This window comes from Mauremys reevesii, linkage group 3, assembly GCF_016161935.1.
Source record: "Mauremys reevesii isolate NIE-2019 linkage group 3, ASM1616193v1, whole genome shotgun sequence".
Lineage (NCBI taxonomy): Eukaryota > Metazoa > Chordata > Testudines > Geoemydidae > Mauremys > Mauremys reevesii.
In genome coordinates this window covers 10388616-10412635 of record NC_052625.1, presented here as the reverse complement: position 1 = coordinate 10412635, position 24020 = coordinate 10388616, and the positions used below count along the sequence as shown (strand labels likewise).

The window sequence follows — 24020 nt, the reverse complement described above, 5'->3', positions numbered from 1 at the left end:
TCCTGCAGTGTGTCACTCATGCAAGTACTCTCATTTGGGTGACATTAGTCAATGGCATTACCCACATTTGGTGGGGCTGAAACTGGTATCCTAAATCCAAACGTCCCCGAACTTTTGGCTGGGGGAAAGTCCGCACCTAGATCTGGATTCAGATTTTTGAATTAAGATGTTTTGTAATAAAGGTTAAAACCTGTTACCCAGATCTCAGTCGTGGAGTCAACATTATCTAGTGCACAGACACAGGAATGGGATTCAGGAGACCATATTCTATTCTCAACTCTGCCACTGACCATCCTTCTAACCCTGGGCAAGTCACTTCCCCTCTCCGGGCTGCTATTCTCTTTGTGCCTTTTTACTGTCCTGTCATTTAGATTCACAACATTTTTTAAGATTTTTCAGATCAGTCACTGTCTTTTCTGCTCCAATACTGCAAAGACTTATGCAAGTATTTTACTTTATGCACTGTGATTAGCTCCATAGAAGTCAATGGAATTAGTCACAGTATATAAAGTTGAACATGTGCATAAATCTTGGCATAAGGTCATGACTTCAGTCGGGGCTTCTAGGTGCTACTGCAATACAAAGAAAGAATTATAATGTTAATAGTTCCAAATCTAGACCTAATCTGAATTTTGCTAGTCAAGCCCAGCTCTAGATTTGATATTACAATCAGGGCTGCCGAGAGTGGGTTCGGGCCCCAATGAAAAAAAATTTTCGGGCCCCCCCAGCAAGGGCGGACCGGCTAAACAGGGCCAACGAAGCCGGGCCCCCTTCTGGACCGCTGGGCCCCGGTAATTTGTACTGGCTTCCCCCCCCTCTCGTCGGCCCTAATTACAATCTTATTCAAGTACAAGAAACTGTATATCTGCATATGACATTAGTTGCTGGTGGTGAGTTATCAGAGTTTGCCTCCGTTTGTGCACACCGGTGTGGGGAGGATCTCGGATGGGACCCTGTTTTCTGAGCCCAGCCCCAGACATATGTTAGACCAGCCTCAGGCCTTTACTTTATTTTGTCCCATGATTCCATGCAGTGAAAAGCACATCTGAATGGGCTCCCCAGAGAAGCTGGTTGGTGGATGTACAGCCATGGCTGTGAAAAAATGGTTATGTAGCTTACATCATGCAATGTTACAATTTAACTTTGTGCTCCTGGAAAAGCCCAGGAAAAGATGTGTGTGTATAATCCCAGCCAAACCCAAGAACAAAAACAATAGCCTCTCTTGTAGTGCTTCCTGTTCAGACTTTCTAAGAGCTGATACAATAACATTCCTGGAGTTGTTTTCTGTTGGTTTCTTTTTTCTTTTTTAAGGGAATGCCAGCATAAATCAGAGATGTTAAATCAAACCAATCTCTTGGCCATATATTTCGGTGTCCCAGCGTTTTGGAACATCGCATACAGGGTTCATTGAATGGACATAACCTGTAGCATTTACTGCTGCAATTATGTGGAACTGCTTAAAGACTAAAATTTATAAATAGCACAACCTAAGCTAGTCGTTGAGCCTCTGGGGACAGATCCTCAGCTGGTGTAAATCAGCTAGTTCTATTCAGCTTTATTGACTTCATGGAGGAAGGCCGTTTTGCAACTGTTGAGGATCTGGTCCTAAATTTCTGAGTTAATTTCTTGGAGTCAACCATGAGAAATTCTCTCCTCTCAGCTCAGAGACAATTTTAGCCCTTTATAATGTAATTAGCATTATCCTAAACTCTTACTCCAGATGAATTAATTTTTACATGTCATGAAGCTGCCTGACAGTCCTTATTAGTCCTTTTGGGGATTTCAAAAAAACAGCTGAAGGCAACTTTTTTTTTCTCCTTGCCCAAACAAAATTTTACCAACAATAAGTAACATAAGAAAGGCCTGTGGCTGTCCAATACCAAAATGCCCCACAAGCATAGTTGACAATAAATCATAAATAATATTGTGTTAAATAAATTGCATATGCAACTAATTCTTAGCACTTACAAGATCTGGCCAAGGATGCCTTTTTGCCTCTAGCTGCCTCGTTTACTTTGTTATTTAGCTATGGTGATACTTTTTTGGTCCTCTTACTATGTTTTTTAATTTAGGGTATACATTTAAGTTGAGCCTCTATTTGGTGTGATTAAAAAAATGTCCAGGCAGTTTGCAGCTTTTGTGACTGTACCTTTTAATTTCCATTTAATTTGCTTCCTCGTTTTTGTGTTCCTCTTTCTGAAGTTAAATGCTACGGTGGTGGGCTTCTTAGGTATTCCCCCTCCCCCAAGGATACATTTAATTATATTATGGTCGCTATTACTGAGCGGTTCAGCTATATTCACCCCTTGGACCAGGTCCTGTGCTCCACTGAGGACTAGATCGAGAATTGCCTGACCCCTTGTGGGTCCCAGGACTAGCTGCACCAGAAAACAGTCATTTATAGTGTCTAGAAATTTGATCTCTGCGTCTCGTCCTGAGGTGACATATCCCCAGTCAAAATGGGGAGAGCTGACATCCCCCATTATTATTGAGTTTTCTATTGTTATAGCCTCTCTAACCTCCTGGAGCATTTTACAATCACCATCACCATCCTGGTCACGTGGTGCTATATTCTTATTATTTAAGCATGGCATTTCTATCCATAGAGATTCTATGGTACAGTTTGATTCAATCAGGATTTTTACTATACTCGATCCTATGCTGTCTTTCACGTGCAGTGCCACTCCTCCACCAGCACGACCAACTCTGTCAAAAGTAACTACTGTCAGCACGGCGCAACAACTAAGTTGTGCAATCACACCTATCCCCATTGTTATCCTGTCCTCCTTCCTTTGTCTGTTTAGTCACCTTTCTGTGTATCCTGCAAAGCTAACCACTGAAGTCAGCTAAGCTACACTCATTTACTCTACCTGAGAATCTGATCCATTTCCTGGAAGCCCAATTCAATGCTAAGTGCAGGTCTGCTTCAAAGTTTATAGAGCACAGCTAGATTAAAGGAGAAAATTGTAAGTATGAAGTAAGTAGGTCAGGAAAGGGGCAGAGAATGAGGGGACAAGGAAACTGCTTTGTTGAAGAAGAACTCAGAGGTCCCTAGGGATTTTGGGGGGGGGGAAGTATGTATTTTTTAATTATTTATTTAAAGAATCTATGTGCCCAGCTCCCAAATGGAGTTATGTAAAACAAATTGATTATTTAAGACCAGGTTCTGACACCATTACTCTCCCTAGTCTTGCTTAACCCAGTAGGCTTACTCGTGTAGTAAGGTACTACTCAGCAAGGGTATGTGTGGGATTATGGTCATTAACCAGACACGACTGCCTAACAGCAGACTCTCCTGTCAAACACTGCCACTCTGTCCTTACAGAATGGCAGATGGAAACAGGGCGTTAAATGAATAGTAGCTGATCCAAGATGGGCACTCTTAGGGGTAGAGTTCTACACATGAAATCCTAACTCTGAGAAAGCCGTGCTCCCAGCTGGGACCAGACTGACCCGAAAGATACGGCTCAAGCTCAAACCCTTCTGAATTAAAAGGGAGGAATACCAGCTTTGGAAAAGACAAACTTGAAGAGGAGCTCAGCATGTAGTATGACACATGGTACCGCTAACAGCTGGAATTATTATTATGCTGTATTGTGTGTGTGATCCATGGAATGGGATTAGAACCCACACTTTCCTGGCCCATGGGTTAGTATACTAATAACTGAACTACAGGGACATTCAAACACGTGAATGCATTCTGTATTTTTCTGACATGACATATAAAAGAAACTCAAGCATGTGGGTCAGATAAGAGGGCACATTCAATGTTTTTTATTGATCAAGTTAGCAACAATAAAATAAAATCACACCACCACAATGGCTATTTATTATTTGCATTGCATTACAGTGCTTTTCAGCAGCGACACGAGCACATAAAATGGTATTTCTGCCCCCAAAGACCTTCTTATCTTAAACTAGCAGATCATTATGCAGGTGCGTAGCCCGTACTCAGTTGGATTTGGCTTCAGTATGACTGCTTATGTGAGTAAACACTAGTCGTGTAAGGGAAGTCTGCAGCACCAGGCCTGAAAATACAGCAAGGTATTCTAAGAGGAGAATTACCACTTCGAGGAGCAGCTATCCCAGTGGCATTGTACTGATATTGGCCTTGTACTGTGTTTTTGGACTGCATTGCTAGAGTTGGCCTATAGGGACTGTGGCTTTGATAAAGACAGCTGGCAAAGAATGTGATTGGGTTTTAACATTTGCCATGATGATATTTTTGAAAATGAAAAGAGTGTCAGCGCTCATGTAATGTGAAAATAACCTTTTTGGCTGGGAAATGTTCTGAGAGGGTTACCCAGGAAAGACAGGTGTATTTACAGCTTCGTCCTGCACATGTGACATTAATGGGCATTTTGCCAGTGAGTTCAATGGGAGAAGGTTCAGGGCTTTAGTGCTCAGCTGTCATTTCCATTGTCACTTCTTGAATTTGAGGGTTTAGTTGCCATGGGACCAAACATTTGTAGCCCAGCTACATTTTCATTAGAGCCGGCTGGAAAATGGTGAGTATGTTTGGAGGTGATGGGGTGGGGGTGTGGAATTGTTTTCCAGAAAATGTTCTCAAAACTCTTGTATTTTGTCAGTGTTCTGCCAAAAAAAAAGAAAAGAAAACATGAAAATATATTAATTTTGAAACCTAAAATGAAGTTGTGTTTTTGTTTTTCATTTTTTAGGCTTTTTCTCTCCTTTTCCATTTTTTCTATTTTTTTGGTGGGGATGGGGAAAGGGAAAACATTTGCTTCAGAAAAAAGAAATCTTTTTTTAAAAAAATGAATGAATAATTTTGACCAGCTCTGATTTTTGTGTATCTGTTTTGGTCTGGCAAAATTAGGTTGCCCTTTGGCTTTTAAATGGGGACATATGGTGATAATAAGTGTGCTAAGGTGTTAGCTTTAACAGTGAATTTTGTCAATGTTGTTACATGTTATGATTGAGATTTTCAAGACTGCTTAAAGGATTTAGGTGGCTGACTTCCACTAAAACTGAAGGGAGTTTGGCGTTCAAATCCCCTAGACAGCTTTGAAAATATCAACATATAACTTCTGCATTACTTTGTAGCTAATTTGTATTAAAATATTCTAAGGGAAGGTATATCACAATTGGGTTTCACGACCGCATTGCCTTAAAGCCATATTTTTATAAACATATTGTTCCTTTTATCCCAAAGGATCATAAAGCATTATAAACAAATTATAGCCTATCATCACATCTTTAAGCAAACAAAATTTCCATTGAAGCCAACAGGTGTTTTGTCCAAATAAGGACTGTACAATCAGGCTATACACACCACTGTGCATACAAATAGGTATCATTTAACCATCCATGAAACAGCAGCTATTCAAAAGCCCACATCAATGATACACAACAGTTTAGCGGAGAAAATAAAGAATACATTATCCATCTGAAACTGCACAAGGAATTTCTGGACAAAATGTTATCGCTCACCAGAGCTGATTAAAAATGTTCCAGTGAAACTGTCTTTCAACTGCAAATTGGGTGTTTGACTAAATGAATTTTTTTTAAAAAGTGTCTGCTTACTGCAGAAAATGGTGACTTCTTGGTGAAAAACTGAAGGCCAAACATTTTTGGCTAGAAACCAAAACTTTCAATTCAGAAATGTTAAAACAATTCATTTCAACAGCTTTCATCAAAACAAAACTTTTTGACATGGTTGAATTAAAATGGTTAGTTTGGGCTCAGTTTGACATTTAACTGCAGTTCTTTTCTGTGGGCCAGGACTGGACTACATTTCACATGTGTAATGATAATTCTGAGTTGCAATTTGAAAGATGAAAGACCAACAGTTTGTCCTTCAGTTAAGCCAAGTCATAGCACAGCGTATGTCAAAAGCTTAATGTTCATCAGTCTTTCAGGAAGGTTTTTCATTATTTCCTTCCATCTTAGATCATTTATCCCAGTAAAATTTCAACATTCACCATATTCTTGGTTACAAATGTGATTTTGAATGCAGACCCGCAATACAATTAGGGGAATAGTCTTCTATCCAGACATAATTCACAATGTTTTCTCGTTGTCTTATGACTAAGTTTGAAGACACCATTCAGCGCTTGATTCTTGCAAGTCAGGAATCAGTCAGTCCTGTTCCAAGCTACTCCTCCCTGCAGCTCCTTTTCACTGTGGCATTATTAATCCGTTGAGTCATTCCACAAGTTTCCTTCTGTACTGAAATAAATGTATTTTGGGAGGGGGTTAATGTCTTTCTTCAGCACTGAACAATTCCATTCACTCTGATTTCATGCAAATTATTCCATTCTGACTGAACTGTTTTCCCGCCCATATCACATCATCACTACCATTGCACAGCCACTGGTGAGCATGTGCAGACCAAATGAGAGAGAAGTCGATATTGATTTATTTCCATTTCTAATATTGCTTTCAAAAAGCATCTGTGCCAAGCTCTGAGGTCTAATCCATTGAAGTCAATACAAAGACTTGACTGGGCTTTTGATCAGGCTCTAGGGCCCAGAGCCTCAAAGGTATTTAGGTGCCTACCTCCCACTGAAATCAATGGGATTATCTGAATACTTCTGCGGTGCTTTTACCACCCACAAGAAATATGTTCATACATACAGAACCAGGAGCCTCTCCTCGCCTTTAACCACTAAAAAAAAGCCAATCAGACAGAACAAACATAGAAAAGAACATAAGATCAGAAAGAAAGGTACATACCCAACCAAGGTCCTCATCAGATCTCTCTCTACAGTGCCAGGTGCCAGTGCCCTGCCCTGAGAGAGGAACCTAACAGGCATCTCTCCAGATCTCCATCCTCCTCCCATCCATCTCCATCCTCTGAGATCCTCCTCACCACCACCACCTGGACCATACCCACCCATCCATTTTAATAGCCATTTAGCCACCATTAATTTATCCCATCCCCTTCATTGTTATTTATAGTCCTAGCCCTCACAACCTCCCTCAGAGTTCAAGTTTCAGAGTGCCAGTGAATGAAGAAGAAAGAAGAACTTTTTTTTTTTGTTTTAATTTAATTTCATATTTTTTTATTTATTTTTTATTATTAGTATATCTTATATTGTAAATTATCTTATCCACTTTTATCTCATCACTTCATCATTTTTATATATATTTTATATTATCCCCTATCATCTCCCTCTTTTTCCACTGAAGAGTCCTAGCTCCTTAATCTTTCCTCATTTGGGACCCTCTCTAAACCCCTAATCATTTTCTTTGCTCTTTTTTGAACCTTTTCTAGTGCTTTTTATTTTTTTTTTTTTTTGAGGTGAGATCACCACACACATGAGAGAGTGAGATGTGGGCGTTATTCATATATTATATATAATATATTCTATATCTTTCTCTTATTCCCTTTTAATGATTCCTAACATCCTGTTTTTTTTTTTTTTTGCTTTTGCACACACTGTGTGACATCTTCAGAGAACTATCCATCACAACTCAAGATTTTTTTCCTCCTGACTTTTAGCTCGTTTAGCCCCATCATGTTGTATGTATAGTGTTTGGTGTTTTTTCCAATTTTTATTACTTTACATTTATCCACATTTTTATCATATTTTTCATTTTGTTTTGTTGCCACTTAGTTTTTAGTTTTTTTTTTTCTTCTTCTTCTCTTTCTTCTGCTCTTTACTCTTCTTGATAGAGAGTAGTTCAGTGTCATCTGCAAACTTCACCACTTACTGTTACCCTTTCTCCAGATCATTATTTGAAAAAAAATTGAATATTGGTGGACTGACTGACTTGGGGGAAACACACTAGTTACCCCCTCTCCATTCTGAGAATTTACTATTAATTCCTACCCTTTGTTCCCTGTCCTTTAACCAGTTCTCAATCCATGAAAGGACCTTCCCTTTTATCCCATGACAGCTTAAATCAGTAGTGAGAAGAAACCCAAACATGACCCAGCTCATGTACAAAGGCAGTCTCTACCCTGCTCCTCCTTCCCCAAAAGCATGGGTAAGTTAAAGGGCCTTTGCAGTATACCCTGAAGGTCAACACTTTCTAGCTACCTTGGACCAAGCAGGGGAGTGAGTTCCAAAGTTGAGGGACCCTCATGGAGTGCACCTTGCCAGCAGCTCTTTTTCCTATCCATTCCGTCTTGAGGGTTTCCACTGCCTGCAGCTCTGCTGGCATTGCAATGTGGGAGAGATGGCCCATCATGCAGACAGGTCACAGGCCATTTAGGGGTTTATAGTTCAGAACAAGCACCTTAAATTCACTGTGGAAACCAACAGATGACTAGTTCAGGTCCCGAGTTTGAGGCGTGTTGCACACCATTTTGCCTCAATATTAGAGATTGTCCTGGACAAATTCTGCTCTGATGCCAATTCAAATCCATGGTAACTCCATTGACTGAAGAATTCCACAGAATCTGGCCCATTGTTCTCACCCCACATAGTTTACAGTCTAAAGCCCTGACTCTGCCACCAGTGCTGACTGGTTTCTTCCCTCCTAAGTTGTCTCACTGATTTCAGTGGAAGTGCTTGCAAGAGCAGAATTGAGCCTTGAATAAGCAGGCAACCCAGAACCCAATGGGAGACTCAGAGGAAGGTTCTGCCTTGGAGCATTTTTGGTAGCATAAGAGTAGGTGACATCATGTGATGTGACATAGGTTAAAGCACATGGGCTTTGCAGGAAAAGGTTAATATTGGCATACATCTAGTGAGACAGATGATCATTGGATCAAATTCTGTTGGTGAGAGAGACAAGATTTCACCCTTACACAGAGCTGTTCTTTGGGTCTCGGAAATGTACTTAGAGGGTGACAGCTAAATACAAGATGGAACAGATTGTTTAGCGTAAGGAGTTAACACATGTTGCAAGAGACCATTCAAGGTGAACTGAGCAGTTAACATCTCTGCTGCAGTCATAGGACAAAGAAGGGTTAGTGGGTTACAGATTGTTTTAATGAGCCATAAATCCAGTGTCTCTTCTATGTCCATGATTTTTAGTGTCTAGCAAAGTTATCATCTTTTGAAGGTATTCTGCAGGTTTCCTTTGAGGATGAGGACTGAGACATATGTCCCCTGCTATGATGATCAATACTCCCCAACTACAACACATCTTTCAAGATCCCTGGGACTTACACATGCCTATCACAAAATGCCGCGTACCTTGTCCAGCACACTAAATGCTCCAGTAACAACTATGTGGGTAAAACAAGATAATCATTATGCTCTCGAATGAACTCACACAGAAAATGATAAAAGACAAAAACACCATATCATGGATGAGTGAACAGTTTTCACAAAGTGATCACTCCATATCTGACCCCTCAGTCCTCAAAAGCTTGTTCTTTCAGCAAAGAAACTGGTCTAATAGATGAGATTACCTCACCCACCTTGTCTCTCTAATAGCCTAGGACCAACAAGGTTAAAACAATATTGTAAATGTACATCTAGTGAAGCCAGGGAAGTTTCTTCTCATTCATACTGGTGTAAGAGAGATCAGAATCAGACCCAGTGAATTTTCAGGAGGAAATTTCCAAAGCAAGGACAGATACCTGACAGGACAGGATAGGAAGAATTTCAAGCATATTTTGCAGTCTCATGTCCCCATAATCGAGATTAGCCCAAACCAAAATCCTGAGTCTGAACACCAACAGATCTTGGGGGCACTGGACATCAAAAACCAAATCCAGGTCTGAATTTTGCAAACAGACCCTGTTTTAAAAGGGTTGAAAATAGCCTCAGGTCTGAACTCCCCAGCTTTTGGGATGAGTCCTCTGATTTTTGGAGTTTGGGGCAGCGTCTGCTCAGGAGTGTGACATGAGTGGAGCCTAGCTAGCTCTGCCAGGCTGGATGTATCTATGATGAAGATGTTGTCTCACCTGTCAGTTTTTGGATTTCAGCAGGCTAGTAAGTAACTGCTGGCTTTTCTTCTTTGCAAAAGTCACCGCATAGTTCACAGGGAGAAAGAGAAGTGCCATGAGGAAGGCTGCGAAGAGAAGAATGCAACTGCGGACATGCTGCTATTTTTAGACACTAGCTCAAGCAGACTTAGCAGAGGTACATAGATGTGAGCTTGGAATCCCACCTCCCAATTCAGATGTGGACATACCCTTAGTGCACAGCAGACTAGTGCAGGGTAGTTCTTCACCTCAGCTTGCTACAAACTAAGTATTAGTCTAGATAAGTCCTTACAGTGTTACCACTTTTTATTTAGTCCACTATATGAAAAACAAAACAAGAGGAAAACTCTTCCCCAGATAAAGGCCAGATCCTTTAAGATACTGAGACTGTCGAGAATTTCTGTGCCTTGTGCTTCACCCCCATCGGGTTAAATGTCAACAACCATGACAGCAGTTGGAACCAAAGGTACTCAGCATCTCAGAGGATTGAGCCCTAGATGATTTACTCACATTACAAACTAGAGCTGGATGATTTTTTTTCAGCGAATAGTTTATTTGCTGAAAAACAAAGTGTCAGGTTGACCAAACTTGGTCATAAATTTGGGTCAAATTCAGAGAAGAGTTTTGATTGGGGGGGAAAAAACCCCACCAGAGTAAAAAAACATAGTCCAAAAAGTGATTTTTTAAAAAATATTTTCAAAACAAAATGTTACCACTTTTTGTTTTGAAATTTAGCAAGAATTAACTTAAAAGGGGGGAGGGGGGAACCCAAGAATTAAATGAAACATTTCATTCAAGCTGAATCAATTTCTCCCCCCCTCTCACCCAGTTTGGCCACTGACCAGCAAAATCAATTATTTGCCAAATTCTAATTACAGTAAGACCCTGCCTAGATTAGAAAAGAAAGTGTGTGTTTTCAAATGGGTGATTTTAAATATGTTTTCAAAGATAGTTATGGTCAACCATAGTGAGGGGTGGTGTCTAAAGTTGACCAGGAGCAGCTACCATATTTGTAAAGATATTGAACCCAGTCATCAGAGGTGCTAAGTGATGTTTAAAAACCATCTTCATTAAAACAAATCGGCGTACACATTTTTTTTTCAATACTTCCCCTCCCCAAGTCTAGAGAGGGGCAAGATATTCAGATGTGCTCGACTGGCTAAAGTTTATCCTACCTGGAGTTATGCAAACATCCTTCCATTTATAAGAAGCTTTTCCCTCAGAGAATCTGTTTGTGTCTGGCTCCTGTTCTTCCCACATCAGGACCGAAGGCTTCTTCATCAGCCCATACATGCCTGTCAAATTGACATGAGATGAGCGGTGTTAACTTTTAAAATTCATTTTCCTGTTATTTCATAATGCTGCTCTGCACACAAATAAAGGTGACATATACGCTGTTTAAAAATAAATATTGCAAGTAGCAGCTGCATTTAGACAAAAAAATGAGGCAAATCTGAGCCATATAACACTTAACCGTTCTGACACACAGTTAGACATGGATCCAACCTGGAATCCCGATTCTCCAAAAGTTCTAGCATTACATACTTCATATTAGAGCTGCTGATGAAAAGATATTGCAAGAAAATGTAGAAACTTTTAATGAAAATATTTCATTAGCATTTCAAATCTTTACTATTACGAGCTGTACCCAAAAAGGGAAATAAAAAAATTATGAAAATCTTCAAATAATTGCATGAAAAATAATTTAAATGAAAAGAAGCTTCAACCAGCTTATTCAAAATATTTCCAATGTTGCATAAAATAAATTGTGAGCAGTCCATTATACTCCAATGTGGCCCCGTCCAGAGAAGTGATGTCATATTGCTGATAGAAGATCAAACGGATCTTATGAATTCATCCAACAATATTATCAAATATTTAACTTAGGCCTAGAGAATGTCAGAAAATTTCCACTCAAATACAATTTCATCCAAATGGAAATGGCATTTTTCAAAAATCATCAGGGTTTTTCCCCCTACAACCCCCCTAGTTAAGAAGTTGCTTTTTCCCATGTAACGATATATAAGCCATATCTACACAACATATTGAGACAAATTCAGTCCTGGTTTAAATGGCTGAAACTCCACAAAGCACAGGAACGGGAGTCAGCAGCTGAGTCCTACGTCTACACAGCAGCTGGGAGGTGTAATTCCCAGTGCAGGCAGACATATATGAGGTAGTTCTGCTCAAATCAGTGCACTAAATATAGCAGTGTGACCATGGAAAGATGGGCCGTGGCTTGGGCTAGCCACCCAAGGACAATCCCACCTGACACCCTGGGTATTAATTTGGGTGGTTAGTCCGTGTCACTGCGGCCACACTAGTATTTTTAGCTGAAGAGGAGCTAGCATGTATGTCTACTCTAGCTGGGAATCGCATCTTCCTGCTGCTGCGTCGACATACCCATTGACTGGGGATGTCATTTAAGCTCTTTGTATTTCTGTTTTTCTGTCTGTGAAACAGGATGTAACAAGTATCAGGGGGTAGCCATGTTAGTCTGTATCCACAGAATCAACCAGGAGTCCGGTGGCACCTCCTCATCAGTTATTGGGAGTGGACCATATCTACCCTGAGTGAATTGGCCCTGTAAGGTAACTCCCTTCTCTTCGTGTGTCCGTATAACAATGCCTGCATCTGTAATTTTTACTCCATGCATCTGAAGAAGTGGGGTTTTTACCCACGAAAGCTTATGCCCAAATAAATCTGTTAGTCTTTAAGGTGCCACCAGACTCCTGGTTGACTTTGAGGATGTAACAAAGCTCTGATCTCTAAGAACAGGCACAGCCGGTATGTCTGTTATGGCGGCATTTCCCCTTTAAGTCCAGGAGTTACTGGGCATTGCAGTCTCCAGACAGGGCACATGATGATGAGGAATCAGCTGGTCGTCCCGTGATTCCCTGCTGGAGACAATAAAAGGAGTTCTCCTGGCTCACCCTCAGAAAGTGAGTGGGGAGTAGAAATAAGGCCTTGTGGAAAGTGCTTCTAGGGGGACCTGGCAAGAGACCTAGGAAAGGTACCCGAGGAAGAGCGTATTCTCTTCCCTCCTAGTTTGTCGAAAGCTGTAAAGGCCTGTGGTGGCTGATAGCAAATGATAGGAGGCGCTTTCCTCTTGTTTTGAATCCTGTTGTGGCAATGAGGTTGCCCTTAGGACCAGACTTTGGGCTAACCTGTAGTTTAGCTTTCCCTGGCTGCTGTATCCATCCACCATCTTACTTACACAGGGTCAGTAGTACTTATCTTCAGCCATCATCTGCTTTGAGATATACAATATTGTGCTTTTTGGCAAAGTATTAGTTGGGATTTATTATTATTCCACCAAACGTGCATGTAGCCCACTGGGTACATTTCCCCCTGGCCCCAGATTATTCTGCCCAAGCACATTTGATATTTTGCTCCTTTTCTTTCTCAGAAAAACTGAGCTTTGACTTAAAGTATCTTACTTACACACACACACACACACACACACACACACACAGCCTCTCCCATCTCTTGGCTGTGGTGTCAGTCATGTTGTATTATTTTAGATCATGTAGCTCAACATGACTGATGCAACCAGACATGCACTGCTCTCCAGTGTTGCGGCTCACGAATAAAAATTCCGGAGGAGCTGCCTCGGAGAAGGCTAAAAGAGAAAAGTGCAACTAGAAAGTGAACCCTCTGACGCATTTTATTTAGAGCATAGCCCAGTGGATAGAAAGGGGTGTGAGTTAAGAACTGGGTTACAGCCTTAACCCGGAATTTCCCTACTTTTGTATATTGTGATCTGAGTTGTGTCACTTCATCATCCTAACTTCATGTGGCTTTACTTTCTATTACTATAATTGTAGCTTTTGAAAGGGACTCTATCAATTTAAAAGTCATAGTTCTGTCTGCAGCCTTTTTTTTTTTACCTACTATTGTTATAAGTATTACCTGACATCTCTTGTTTCTGAATGAAACTGGGTTTTAGGGGCGGGGAGGAATGTTTCCCTGTTTTTTAGTTTATTTGCGTTGGGCATTAAAGCAGCACTCTGTGTATAGTCAGTACAGCCAGTCAAGAATCTTCCATCAATGTTTGGTTGGTTGGTGGGGGAAGGGGGGAGTTGACAGAAAACGTGGTTTTGTAAAACTGAAATTGAGATGGAAATTTTCCAATTTTCGATCAGTTCTAATAGTCAGTTTCACTGTTATCACTCAATAGTCAGTCAGTTTCCCCAGTTCTTTGTGTGACTCTTTCACACGGCCACAGCAAAGAGAAACTTTATTTTAAATGTAAATGCAAAACCACAAGTATTGGCAGTGAGGCAAAGGGGCAGGTGTAGTCCCTGAACCCAGCTTTAGCTCTGTATTAACTACGTCTCAATTAATTTGATTATGCCATTTAAGTACATTACCGTCCATTTCTAAGTTGGTTGGCGGTGTTTGGACTTTTAGCGATAATACTGCACTATTAATAGAGAAGGACCTTTTGGTTGCAAAACCAAAACTCTCTGGGCAATATGCTCCGTTAGCGTGGTCTTTAGGGATGAAGTGGTTGGTGGTGCAGATGTCTCGTCTAGGCTTTCTGTACAGAGGAGAATTTTTTCCCATTTGAATAGATGTGTGTTTGTGAAGAAGGGCATGATATTTGTGCAGGAACAAGTGTGCTTGCTAATTCATTATTTACAATTTGTTAATCACTATTATTTATTTATGAATTCTTCTGTGTAAAGAATTTAATCCATCCAATCAAGGATCGGGAACAATACCATGTGGCCTAGGTGGTCCGTTTCACACGCTGACTATCAAATAGTCAAAATGAAGAGGCTTCAAACAGATCCTAGCTTTTAAATTATTTGGCCAAACTAGTCTTTGAATATTTCTGAATACCAAATGCAGGCACACCTGTCAGGATGAATTGTTCATAAGCAGAAAGAAGGCTCAATCTTTTGGATAATTTGTTCACAGTAAAAATAATCCAGCCAGCTACAGACAAGAGTAAAATCTAGGAAGTTTATCATTTTGCATTTTCCTTTACCATTGATGAAACTCACAATTTTTAATAGGCAAAACTTTCTTCACGTGTACACATCATTCAACAACTTGACAAAGAGCTGCCTGCTCCGGCAAACAGCGGGTCAACCTTTCAACTGGTATAAACTGGCATCATTTTATTGAAGTCAATGGAGCTTGGCCAGTTTACACCAGCTGAAGATCTGGCTCTCGCCTAATATCGTTAAGAACTGCAATAGCACATACTGTACTTCTGAGGCAATTCCTCACATGACTTTTCTAGGAAAATAGAGGAACAATTTCACTCCAACAGAGAGGCTCCTGGGATTGAGTTGTCTGTAGGTCAGACCTAATCCAGTATACTGCAGTTACTAGAATACTGAAGGGGAATTTGTTCATGCCGGTCTTGTCTTATTGAAAAGGCCTCAATAATTCTGCTGTCTGGGTTTGTTACGTGGGAGTTTGCAGCACAAGTCTCAGAAAAACAATTTCCTAGTTATACCTAGAAATTCAGTACAGTAGTTTAAAAAAAAATCTACACAGAAGTTTTTTTAAAAAAATAAATAAATTCCATAATAGTCATGAGGTATTTATCTACCACCAATTCTTATTATGCATTAATGACATTAATTATGTAAAAATGCTTCTGGGTTAGAGCTGGTTGACAATTTTCCATCTAAACTGTTTTTAAATTTAAAAGAAGTTTTCCCGCTCTCATTAGCTGGTATTCACCTAGGGCACACATTCCTATTGGATCGAGCTTGCAGGTATCCGCAGAGCTTTACAACAAACAGAACTTTTTATGGCTCACTTCACAATTTGCCTTGTTCACGGATCTTCTCCTAGCTGGTTGGCCGTTCCTTTCTTTTGACATCTTGGTGAAATTCTCCTGCGTAATACAGGCCAGAGGTCAGGCTAGATGATCACAAATATCCCATCTGGCCTTAAAATCTATGATCCTATGAGGTGGTGAGCACTGACAGGTGACTCAACCTTTTACAGGATGAAGTCTGGATGGATGTTTAGGCCTGTAAACCCACAGAGCACTGAGTGGAAGCGCCAGCTAGCAGAGGTTTCATTCAAGGTATCTTTTGCTGTAGCCTTCCAAAAACGCAATGCTGTCGTTCTCACTTCTCATCTTATACAGTGAAGCTACATGCTGCCATGTCAGACAGTGGGGGCGATGCTTCAACCAGACTCCCCGCCCCCCCCAGGATACAAGATGGGTCTGCCAACAGACCATTCTCAGCTGGGGGGCAGGCTGCAGAGCACATCTGTCTGAGCAGGAATCGGAGGAGGGCTGAAGCAGCTGCAGGTGTGATTTTTCTTCAGGGGAAAATGTGTTGTGGGGGATGGGAGCTTCTGATCCATATTGGCTCTGCCCACTGCTCTTGCTGCTTTTAACTATTTTTGAATTGTGTATTTACTCTCCTGTCCAGAGCTCAGGAAGGGGGGCTATTTGAGTGGAGTATATTTTTAAATTTGAGAGGTAGTTACAAGAGCCCCTGAGGGAGTTAAGGGCTGCACTCCCATTAAAAGTCCATGGGAGTTGGATGCCTAAACTCCTTAGGGACTTCTGAAAATCTCACCCTAAATAAATATGGCAAAAAGTGTATCATGTTCAGATGCCTTTAAAAATGCTTTGGATGGAAAGCACCATCCAGAACACATGCAGTCCTAAAACAGATCGACTTCCATGGCTCCGCATCAGCTGACAACAGTACAGTCAGCTCTAGCTATGTTATCATATGGCTCTAGTCCCTGTAGTATCTGAGTGCCTCACACACACTGCTCACAACACACCTGTGAGGCAGAGAGGTATTATAGATGTGGGTCCAATTTTCAAAGATCGATGCATAATGTTTGTACATACACATATACTAAGGGCATAAATAGAAAGATATAAATCCTAGCTACTAGTATTTACACCTCCAAGTGCCTCCTTTCCCCCCTTGGGAGGGGAGGGATAGCTTGGTGGTTTGAGCATTGGCCTGCTAAGCACAGGGTTGTGAGTTTAATCACTGAGAGAACCACTCAGGGATCTGAGGTAAAAATCTGTCTGGGGATGGGTCCTGCTTTGAGCAGGGGGTTGGACAAGATGACCTGCTGAGGTCTTTTCCAACCCTGATATTCCATGATTTGCTTGTGAAAAGAGCCTCATTTTCAGAGGTGCACTCCCATTGTGTTCAGCAAGTAATGCAGCTCTCTTTAATACAGGATTTCTTTTGCCTTATTCAGTCATAATGTCTATTACTTGACTACCGAGACTGAATCACCATAAAGGCTCCATCCCTCAGATCCTTAATCATGAGAGTAACTCCACAGTCTTTAATTGTATGACCAATCAGAAAAGGGATGGCAAGAGGGGGAAGGGAGCCTTGCAGATGAAAGCGTGGTATCAGTGACAAACGAATATTGCCAGAACAGCTTGTCCTTTCAGAGAGGTGTGGATGGTCTAGTGGCTTGAGCATGGGGCTAGAAGCCAGCAGTTCCTCAGGGCTCATGACAGCTCTTCCAGTGAATTATTATATGCCCTTGGCCATGTCACTTATAGCCAAATGTGGCCAATGGAGTCCTCAGACTTAGGTTCTGATAGTAAGCACATCCCAATTGTTTTTAACCACTGTGATGGAGTACAGGATGAGAGATGGTCTGTCAGATAATGGGGCTCCAGACTATTTAGATGTTAACTCAATTAATGTCCACAATACCCTTGTGAGGTAGGTATTGCCAATCCCTATTTATTAGATGAGCAGAGTGAGACAGGTGGTCAATGATTTGGGGGCCCCATATTCATACACCATATTCATACACTCCTTACCCTACTGAAGTCTTGCTGTTAACTTCAGTGGGGCTAATATTTCGCTGCAGCTATGTCCTGAACGTATTCAGAAGACATAAAGCACTACAGGTGTTGAATATTATAAATCCTACGGTATTTTGAATGAAAGAGACTTAGGCACCAGGGAAGTAGAAAGCAGCAATTAGGTGAGTGATGGGAAAAAGTTGCATGAGCAATATGGAAAGCTGTGTGAAGAAGAAATAGAGTAGAGCGGAGAAAAAAGAGAGGAAAAAACTGTACGAGGGAGAGGGAATGAGTGTGAAATTGGAAAATGAAACCAATTAAATAAATCAGAATAGGACTGACAGAGGCTGAAGGAAAGTGAATCAGACCCCAAGGGACAGTCTGCCATCCCGTGCAACTGCACGGGGGTCTCAGGACTGACATCCAGAATACGTTGATGGTGTTGGGCCCAGAATGTGGAAAAAGCAGAATGGATAACGAGTATGGAGGAGAAAAGAAAAGAGGGGACCTCTCAAGAGGCTGAGAATGTTTAGGGACAGCCAGGGAAATGGCTGGTACAAGAAATGCAACAATGGAAAGCAATACATGGAGAAGGAATGAACCGTCTGAGGAAATGAGCTATCCTAGAACACAGAAACGGCTGGGATCCTCTGTATAAAACACTGCAAAGTGGTCTCCTTGGCGATCCCCCTGGGGTCTCCCCAGAAGCTCCAACAGAAGTAGAATGCAAGGCCCTGATCCCGCAGTCAGCTCTATGCTGTGGAGTGCTGTGTACACACACACACCGAGCCCTGCTGAAGTCAATGGGCTCCATGGGGATCTGCCCACAGGGAGCTCACTGCAGGATCAGAGCCCAAGTTCCCAGCTTCTGAGCGACACGGGCCAGCATGGATGCATGACGCTTGTGCTCAGATCTGCACCGGGTGCCATTCAAGCCGAAGGTGATGATCTTTAAAATCCAAACAGTCTGGGATTGGATTATCTGAAACCATCTTTCACCCAGTACCCTGCCCAGGCTGTTAAGATCGTCTGAGAAATCTGAGAACTCCATGCATGTTAGCAGAGTGCTCTTGCTTGAGATCTGCCACCTCTGGAACTTGCTGGACTTGGCAAAAGCTAGGGCAGGATGCAACAATTACTGATTTTCATTTAGCATTTGACTAACCCTTTACATATTGTTCCTTAACTCCTGTGTTTAGGATGGCTGGGTAACACTGTGACAAGCACTATAGGAATTAATCAAGCTAATAGGCAAGAGTTGTGTTTTGTTTTGCCTGTATCTTTTCCGCAGTGGGGAGGGGCTGCTTCACATCCATATTAAGCTTTAAGAATCGCCTCAGTTTTTACTTGCTTTCCTATGCTACCCTCAAGACTTCACTTTGCAGCCAGCATTGAAGGTCATAAAACAGGAGACAACAGTTCCAGGCAATATGTCTAGACAACAGCACAAACAGGAGTAGCAGCAGTCTCTCTAGCAGCTGGATCCCAGATCATTCATACACAGGGTCAGCAACTCTTGTAATACTGGATGTTTTTCCTAGAGCCCCAGCTCCTGGAGGTGTGTGATTTGGTGAGACTCTCTCTCTCTCTGTAAAAGAAACATGTTTCTAGCTCTCATGCTTGCAGAGAAAAACTTGAAAAGGTGACCTGACTGCACTCTAAAGGCTCAAAAGCCAGAAGACAAATAAAAAGGACCCAACATTTCTTAAAAAAAAAAAAATCATTATTTTTAAGCCAGTCTCATAATTTTTGGGCACCTGACTCATGTTTTTCTGAACACTGGGGACTGGCAAAACTGAATGCATGTAGAGAAATACAGGAATGTGTAACACATGTCAGCACAAGGAGCTGGAGCATGCATGCATGACACAGGACATATGCAAGCATATCTTTAACTAGAACTGCTCCTTGCATGCTCTTAGCATTAAATCTTGACAGATTTATGGATTCTGAGGCCAGAAGGGACCACTCTGATCATCAAGTCTGACTTCCTTCATAACACAGGCCATAGAACTTCCCCACTTTCTTGCCTGCTCGTATGCATGGTGTGATGTCTATGTAATGCTGCCTTTTTTCCAGTATGAAAAGGCACCTGGATAATTGATGTCACTAGCTTGAGGTATGTATCCAGCTACCCTTCTGAAAAAAAATGCATGACTGATTTCTTAAGTATATATATCTTCCTACTGTATTGTCCACTGCATGCATCTGATGAAGTGGGTTTTAGCCCACGAAAGCTTATGCTCAGATAAATTTGTTAGTCTCTAAGGTGCCACAAGAACTCCTCGTTCTTTTATCTTAAGACATGAAGAAACCTATTAGCCATGTAGACTGATTATATCTTCCCTTCCTCCCTAGACAAAATGGCTCCCTTACATGAGGCATTCTCCTCATCTGGAGATGATGGTAAATAGTCATACTATACACACACTGCTGTCAATAGGACTATTGGTACAAGCAACTGCTCACTAATGTCACTGACATTATTTACAGACTCTAGCAAAGCATATTGGACCTACAGCAACACCGTAGAGTTTATAAACCCATAAGGACTCCTGCACCGTGGAACGTTGCAACGTGACCAAGGCATCTGGTTAATTTCATAAAATACCCAACAATTCCATACAGGTTTATGTTACATCTGACTTTGTCTAGCTTCAAATTCCAGCCATTGAATTGTGTTAGACCTTTCTCTGATAGACTGAAGAGCCCATTATTAAATATTTGTTCCCGGTGTAGGTATTTATAGACTGTAATCAAGTCACCTCTTAACTTTTTCTTTTTAAGTTAAATCGATTGAGCTCCTTATCACTATAAGGCATGTTTTCTAATGCTTTTATCATTCTGGTGGCTCTCCTCTGAACCCTCTCCAATTTATCAACATCTTTCTTGATTTGTGGGAGCCAAAATTTGTCTCCTGATCTCTAATAGTTAAAGATTGGCATCAGCACTGAAGTTTGAGGTTTCATATCCCTTCCAAAAATGTTTGTTAGTATCAACTATTATAACCCTAGATATTTTTGAATTTGATTTGTGCATTTTGATTTCTAATGAGGCGTCTACCTAAACCACTAGCCACATGTACAACCCCTTACAAAGACCCATTCAAATTCAGCAGGCCCAGTGCCTGTATTAGAATGGATACTTCCCCTCAGACATAAACCTAAAATTCTCCCCCTTTCATTGAACACCCCTCCTGGCTAGACAGAGCTGAGCACATGAAGAAACCTTGCAATATCGGGCTCTGCCAACCAACCACTGAAGTAGGTTCCAGAGCTAATTAGCCCTTGCTCAAAATCTCACTGCCAAACCCCTCAGATTTAAACCGAGGGACTGTTAGCCAAGCACTTTTGCTGTTCTTGACTCTTACAGTAACAATGAGAGAGACCCTGTTGCCAGCAGCGGATTAGCCACTGGGCTGACAGAGCCCGTGCCCAGGGGCCCCAGCCAATTTGGGGGTCCCAGAAAAATGGGCCCCCCATGCCCCAACCCTGATCCCTGGCAGAAGCCCCTGTGCCCCAACCCAAGTAACAGCGCCAGGCAGCTGGGGCGTGGGAAGCCCCTGCACCCCAACTTCGCTCACCAGTGGAAGTGCCAGGCGGGGTGGGAGAAACCCCAGTGTCCAGACGCCGGCTGCGGCTCTGGGACTGGAGGAGCTCTCACTCCCTGCCGTGGCCGCAGGACTGGGGAACTCTCACTCTCTGCTGTGGCCTCAGGGCCATGGCGGGGGGGCAGAGCTTCTCCGGTATTGGTGGGGGAGGGCAGAAAGGAGAAAATGGGTTGCAGGCTGCAGGGGGAGCAGAATGGGGCCGGCGCATGGTTGGAACAGGGGCTGGGCCATGCGGGGGAAAGGGTAGCCGGGGGGCAGAATTGCAGGCAGAAGGCATGGGGAGGGGCCCCCTGCTTGCTCTGGCCCTGGACTCCATGAAACCTTAATCTGCCTCTGGGTGTTGGCATAACCATAAGGCCCCAATTCTTTAGCACTTTGTAGTTCACTACTAGGACTTTTAAAAATGGCATCCAGAAACACACCGGCAGCCTCCCAAGCACAGGTGTTGTGTGTTCTCTGAGAGAAACGCACCTCACCAGCCTGCCCGCCTCTGCCAGTCCCAGGTGACGTCTATGAATTGTCTTCAAGTTTAGCCCCCATGTCATCTCATCTGGCGACAACCCAGCCATGGATAATTGTGGTGAGGTCCAGATCAGAAAGCAAAGCGCTGCAATCTCTTAGCCACCTGCAGGTGTTAGCCAGCTGCAATCCTGTAGCCAGCAGTGCTTTTGGCTGCGGATCTAACATGGCCCCCTCCCCCATGCTCCCCCCACGTTTTGGATCTGTGTAACAAAAGCCAGGCACGTTGTCTTTGCCTAGGGCACTGACCAAACCTCTTGAATCTCTTGCTCTTTCTCCCAACCTGTCAACCTTACCTCTGCAGAGGTGACCCCCGCCCTCTATGCCCATGTGCACCTCTGCCATGGAATGCAGGAGCAGGGAATCTGAACAGCAAATGGCTCAATCCCTTTCATTCCTTGGGCTGCGAACACCTGGTGCAGTGGAACTGTTAATAATCCTGCTGCTAGGGTGACCAGATGTCCCGATTTTATGGGGACAGTCCCGATTTTGGGGTCTTTTTCTTGTATAGTCTCCTATTACCTGCCACCCCTGTCCTGATTTTTCACACTTGCTGTCTGGTCACCCTACCTCCACAAGCGCTAGGGAGGGGTTTGCCCTTCAGTGCATGCGAACTAGCAGTGAAACTGACTAGTCTATTTTCCTTGTCTAAGCAGAACAAAATGCAAAACAATAAATATACCTAGAGATCTACGCTTACAGTATCTTTGCCTTCCTAGTTTGCTGGTAACGTAGGGCCCTCACACACACGTGCTCTTTGGGTCATTTCTAATATTGCGATAATCCACAGTCTTGCCCTAAATATTACCTTTCAGAGATAAGTGCTTTTCTATCAAGGTTTTCATTGTCATCTTATACTCGTCCTCAGTTATAGGGAGTTGTGCCAGCTTCATGTCTGGAGAATACTCCTCCTTCAGAACCTTTGCCCACTTTCTTTCAGGTGGCCAGCATGCAGCAGACACTCTGAAACCTGCCTCGTCCAGGTTCCTGGCAAACGTCCGTCCGATGGAGCTGTTGGACACTAGAATCACAACGGCTCTCCCTTTTATGTCAATATTTCTCTCCATTTTCTTCACAATCCCCAAGGAGAAAACGATGACAAAGCAGGTGAGGAATGCAGTGCAGATGCACACGAAAGCATAAAGGAAGCAGGAGAGGACCAAGGCAAGCATTAAATCTGCAGCTACCAGGAAGAATTGTCTAAAAGCGAATGCCATTGTTTAAAGAATTAGCCTGCTCCTCGCTCAGATGTTTGCCGAGAAATCTGGTAGGAGTCACAGCACGCAGTTACGCTGTTATGAAGCCAGCCAGCATTGCAAAACATGCAGAGGCAAGTCACAGCTTCACTAGAAGGATGAATCATTGTCCTGGATAGAACAAGAAGTATGATTTCCAAACTGTATACATTTCAGCAGACAGCTGAGTGACTCATGATAGTTGACATTGCTACATTGTACATTTTGTGATCTCCGAGGTTGAAATCTAAGAATTCTGTTCACAGGGGAATTACAAACAAGTCTCCACCAGGGCCAGTGATGGATCTTGTTTGTTTTTAAATAATAACTTTTCAGGGGCTTTTTCTGAAATACTGTGTCAGAGAGAAATTGTGGAAGGCTCAGGCAGAATTATAAGAGCTGCAATATTCCCAGTATCTTATTGGTATGCTTAAATCTACCACTCTCTATTCTGCAGTAAATCTGGCTAAAACCCAAGAGAACAGTATTGAGATTTTGCCTGTACGCAACCAATTTTGTTTTAGTTGAAAAATATCCTGTGTGGAGAACATTTTGCCTCCTATTTGCGGGGACTTTCCAAACTTGAAAATTTTGGTAGTGGTAATTTACCTTAGAGAGGAGATGAATAAGTGGGAACATGAGAAAGTTATATACCCTAACAACTGGTATAGAGAAGGTAGGCTGGGCTCTGCTCTGCACTACTCATAGTACATTAACAAGGGGCCATCCACTGATATTGACAGGGAGTATATTTAAAACCGATTAAAGGAAATACTTTTTCAGGCTGTATATAATTAGTCTGTGGGACTCATTGCCACATCGGAGGCCAAGCACTTAGCAAAATTCGAGAAATGGCCAGACATTTATCTGAACAAGACTATCCAGCATTGTTACGGTAAATATATTTTTTTAAATTAATGAATTCTGGAATGGATAGAAACTCTCATGTTTCAGGGCATCCCAATCTTTGTAGGGATCAGGAGGCAACTTTTCCTACAGACCGGTTTTCCCATAACTGCCTACTGCAGGGAT

At 42.2% G+C, this 24020-nt stretch overlaps 1 protein-coding gene across 5 annotated transcripts; it reads right to left on the bottom strand.

The window, feature by feature from the left end:
* Positions 1–3763: 3763 nt before the first annotated feature.
* On the bottom strand, positions 3764–23064 carry LOC120400268. Of its 5 annotated transcripts, none has more exons than XM_039528723.1 (4): positions 22562–23064; positions 11023–11142; positions 9827–9933; positions 3764–6189 (listed from the first exon to the last, which is right to left on the bottom strand). In XM_039528723.1, the coding sequence occupies exons 1-3, from the start codon at positions 22968–22970 to the stop codon at positions 9830–9832; spliced, it is 633 nt and encodes a 210-aa protein (XP_039384657.1). In that variant the 5' UTR covers positions 22971–23064; the 3' UTR covers positions 3764–6189; positions 9827–9829. The 5 variants fall into 5 exon arrangements, with proteins under 5 accessions (XP_039384657.1, XP_039384658.1, XP_039384659.1 ...); XM_039528724.1 differs by having other exon boundaries at positions 3764–6184; XM_039528725.1 differs by lacking the exon at positions 9827–9933.
* Positions 23065–24020: the final 956 nt, after the last annotated feature.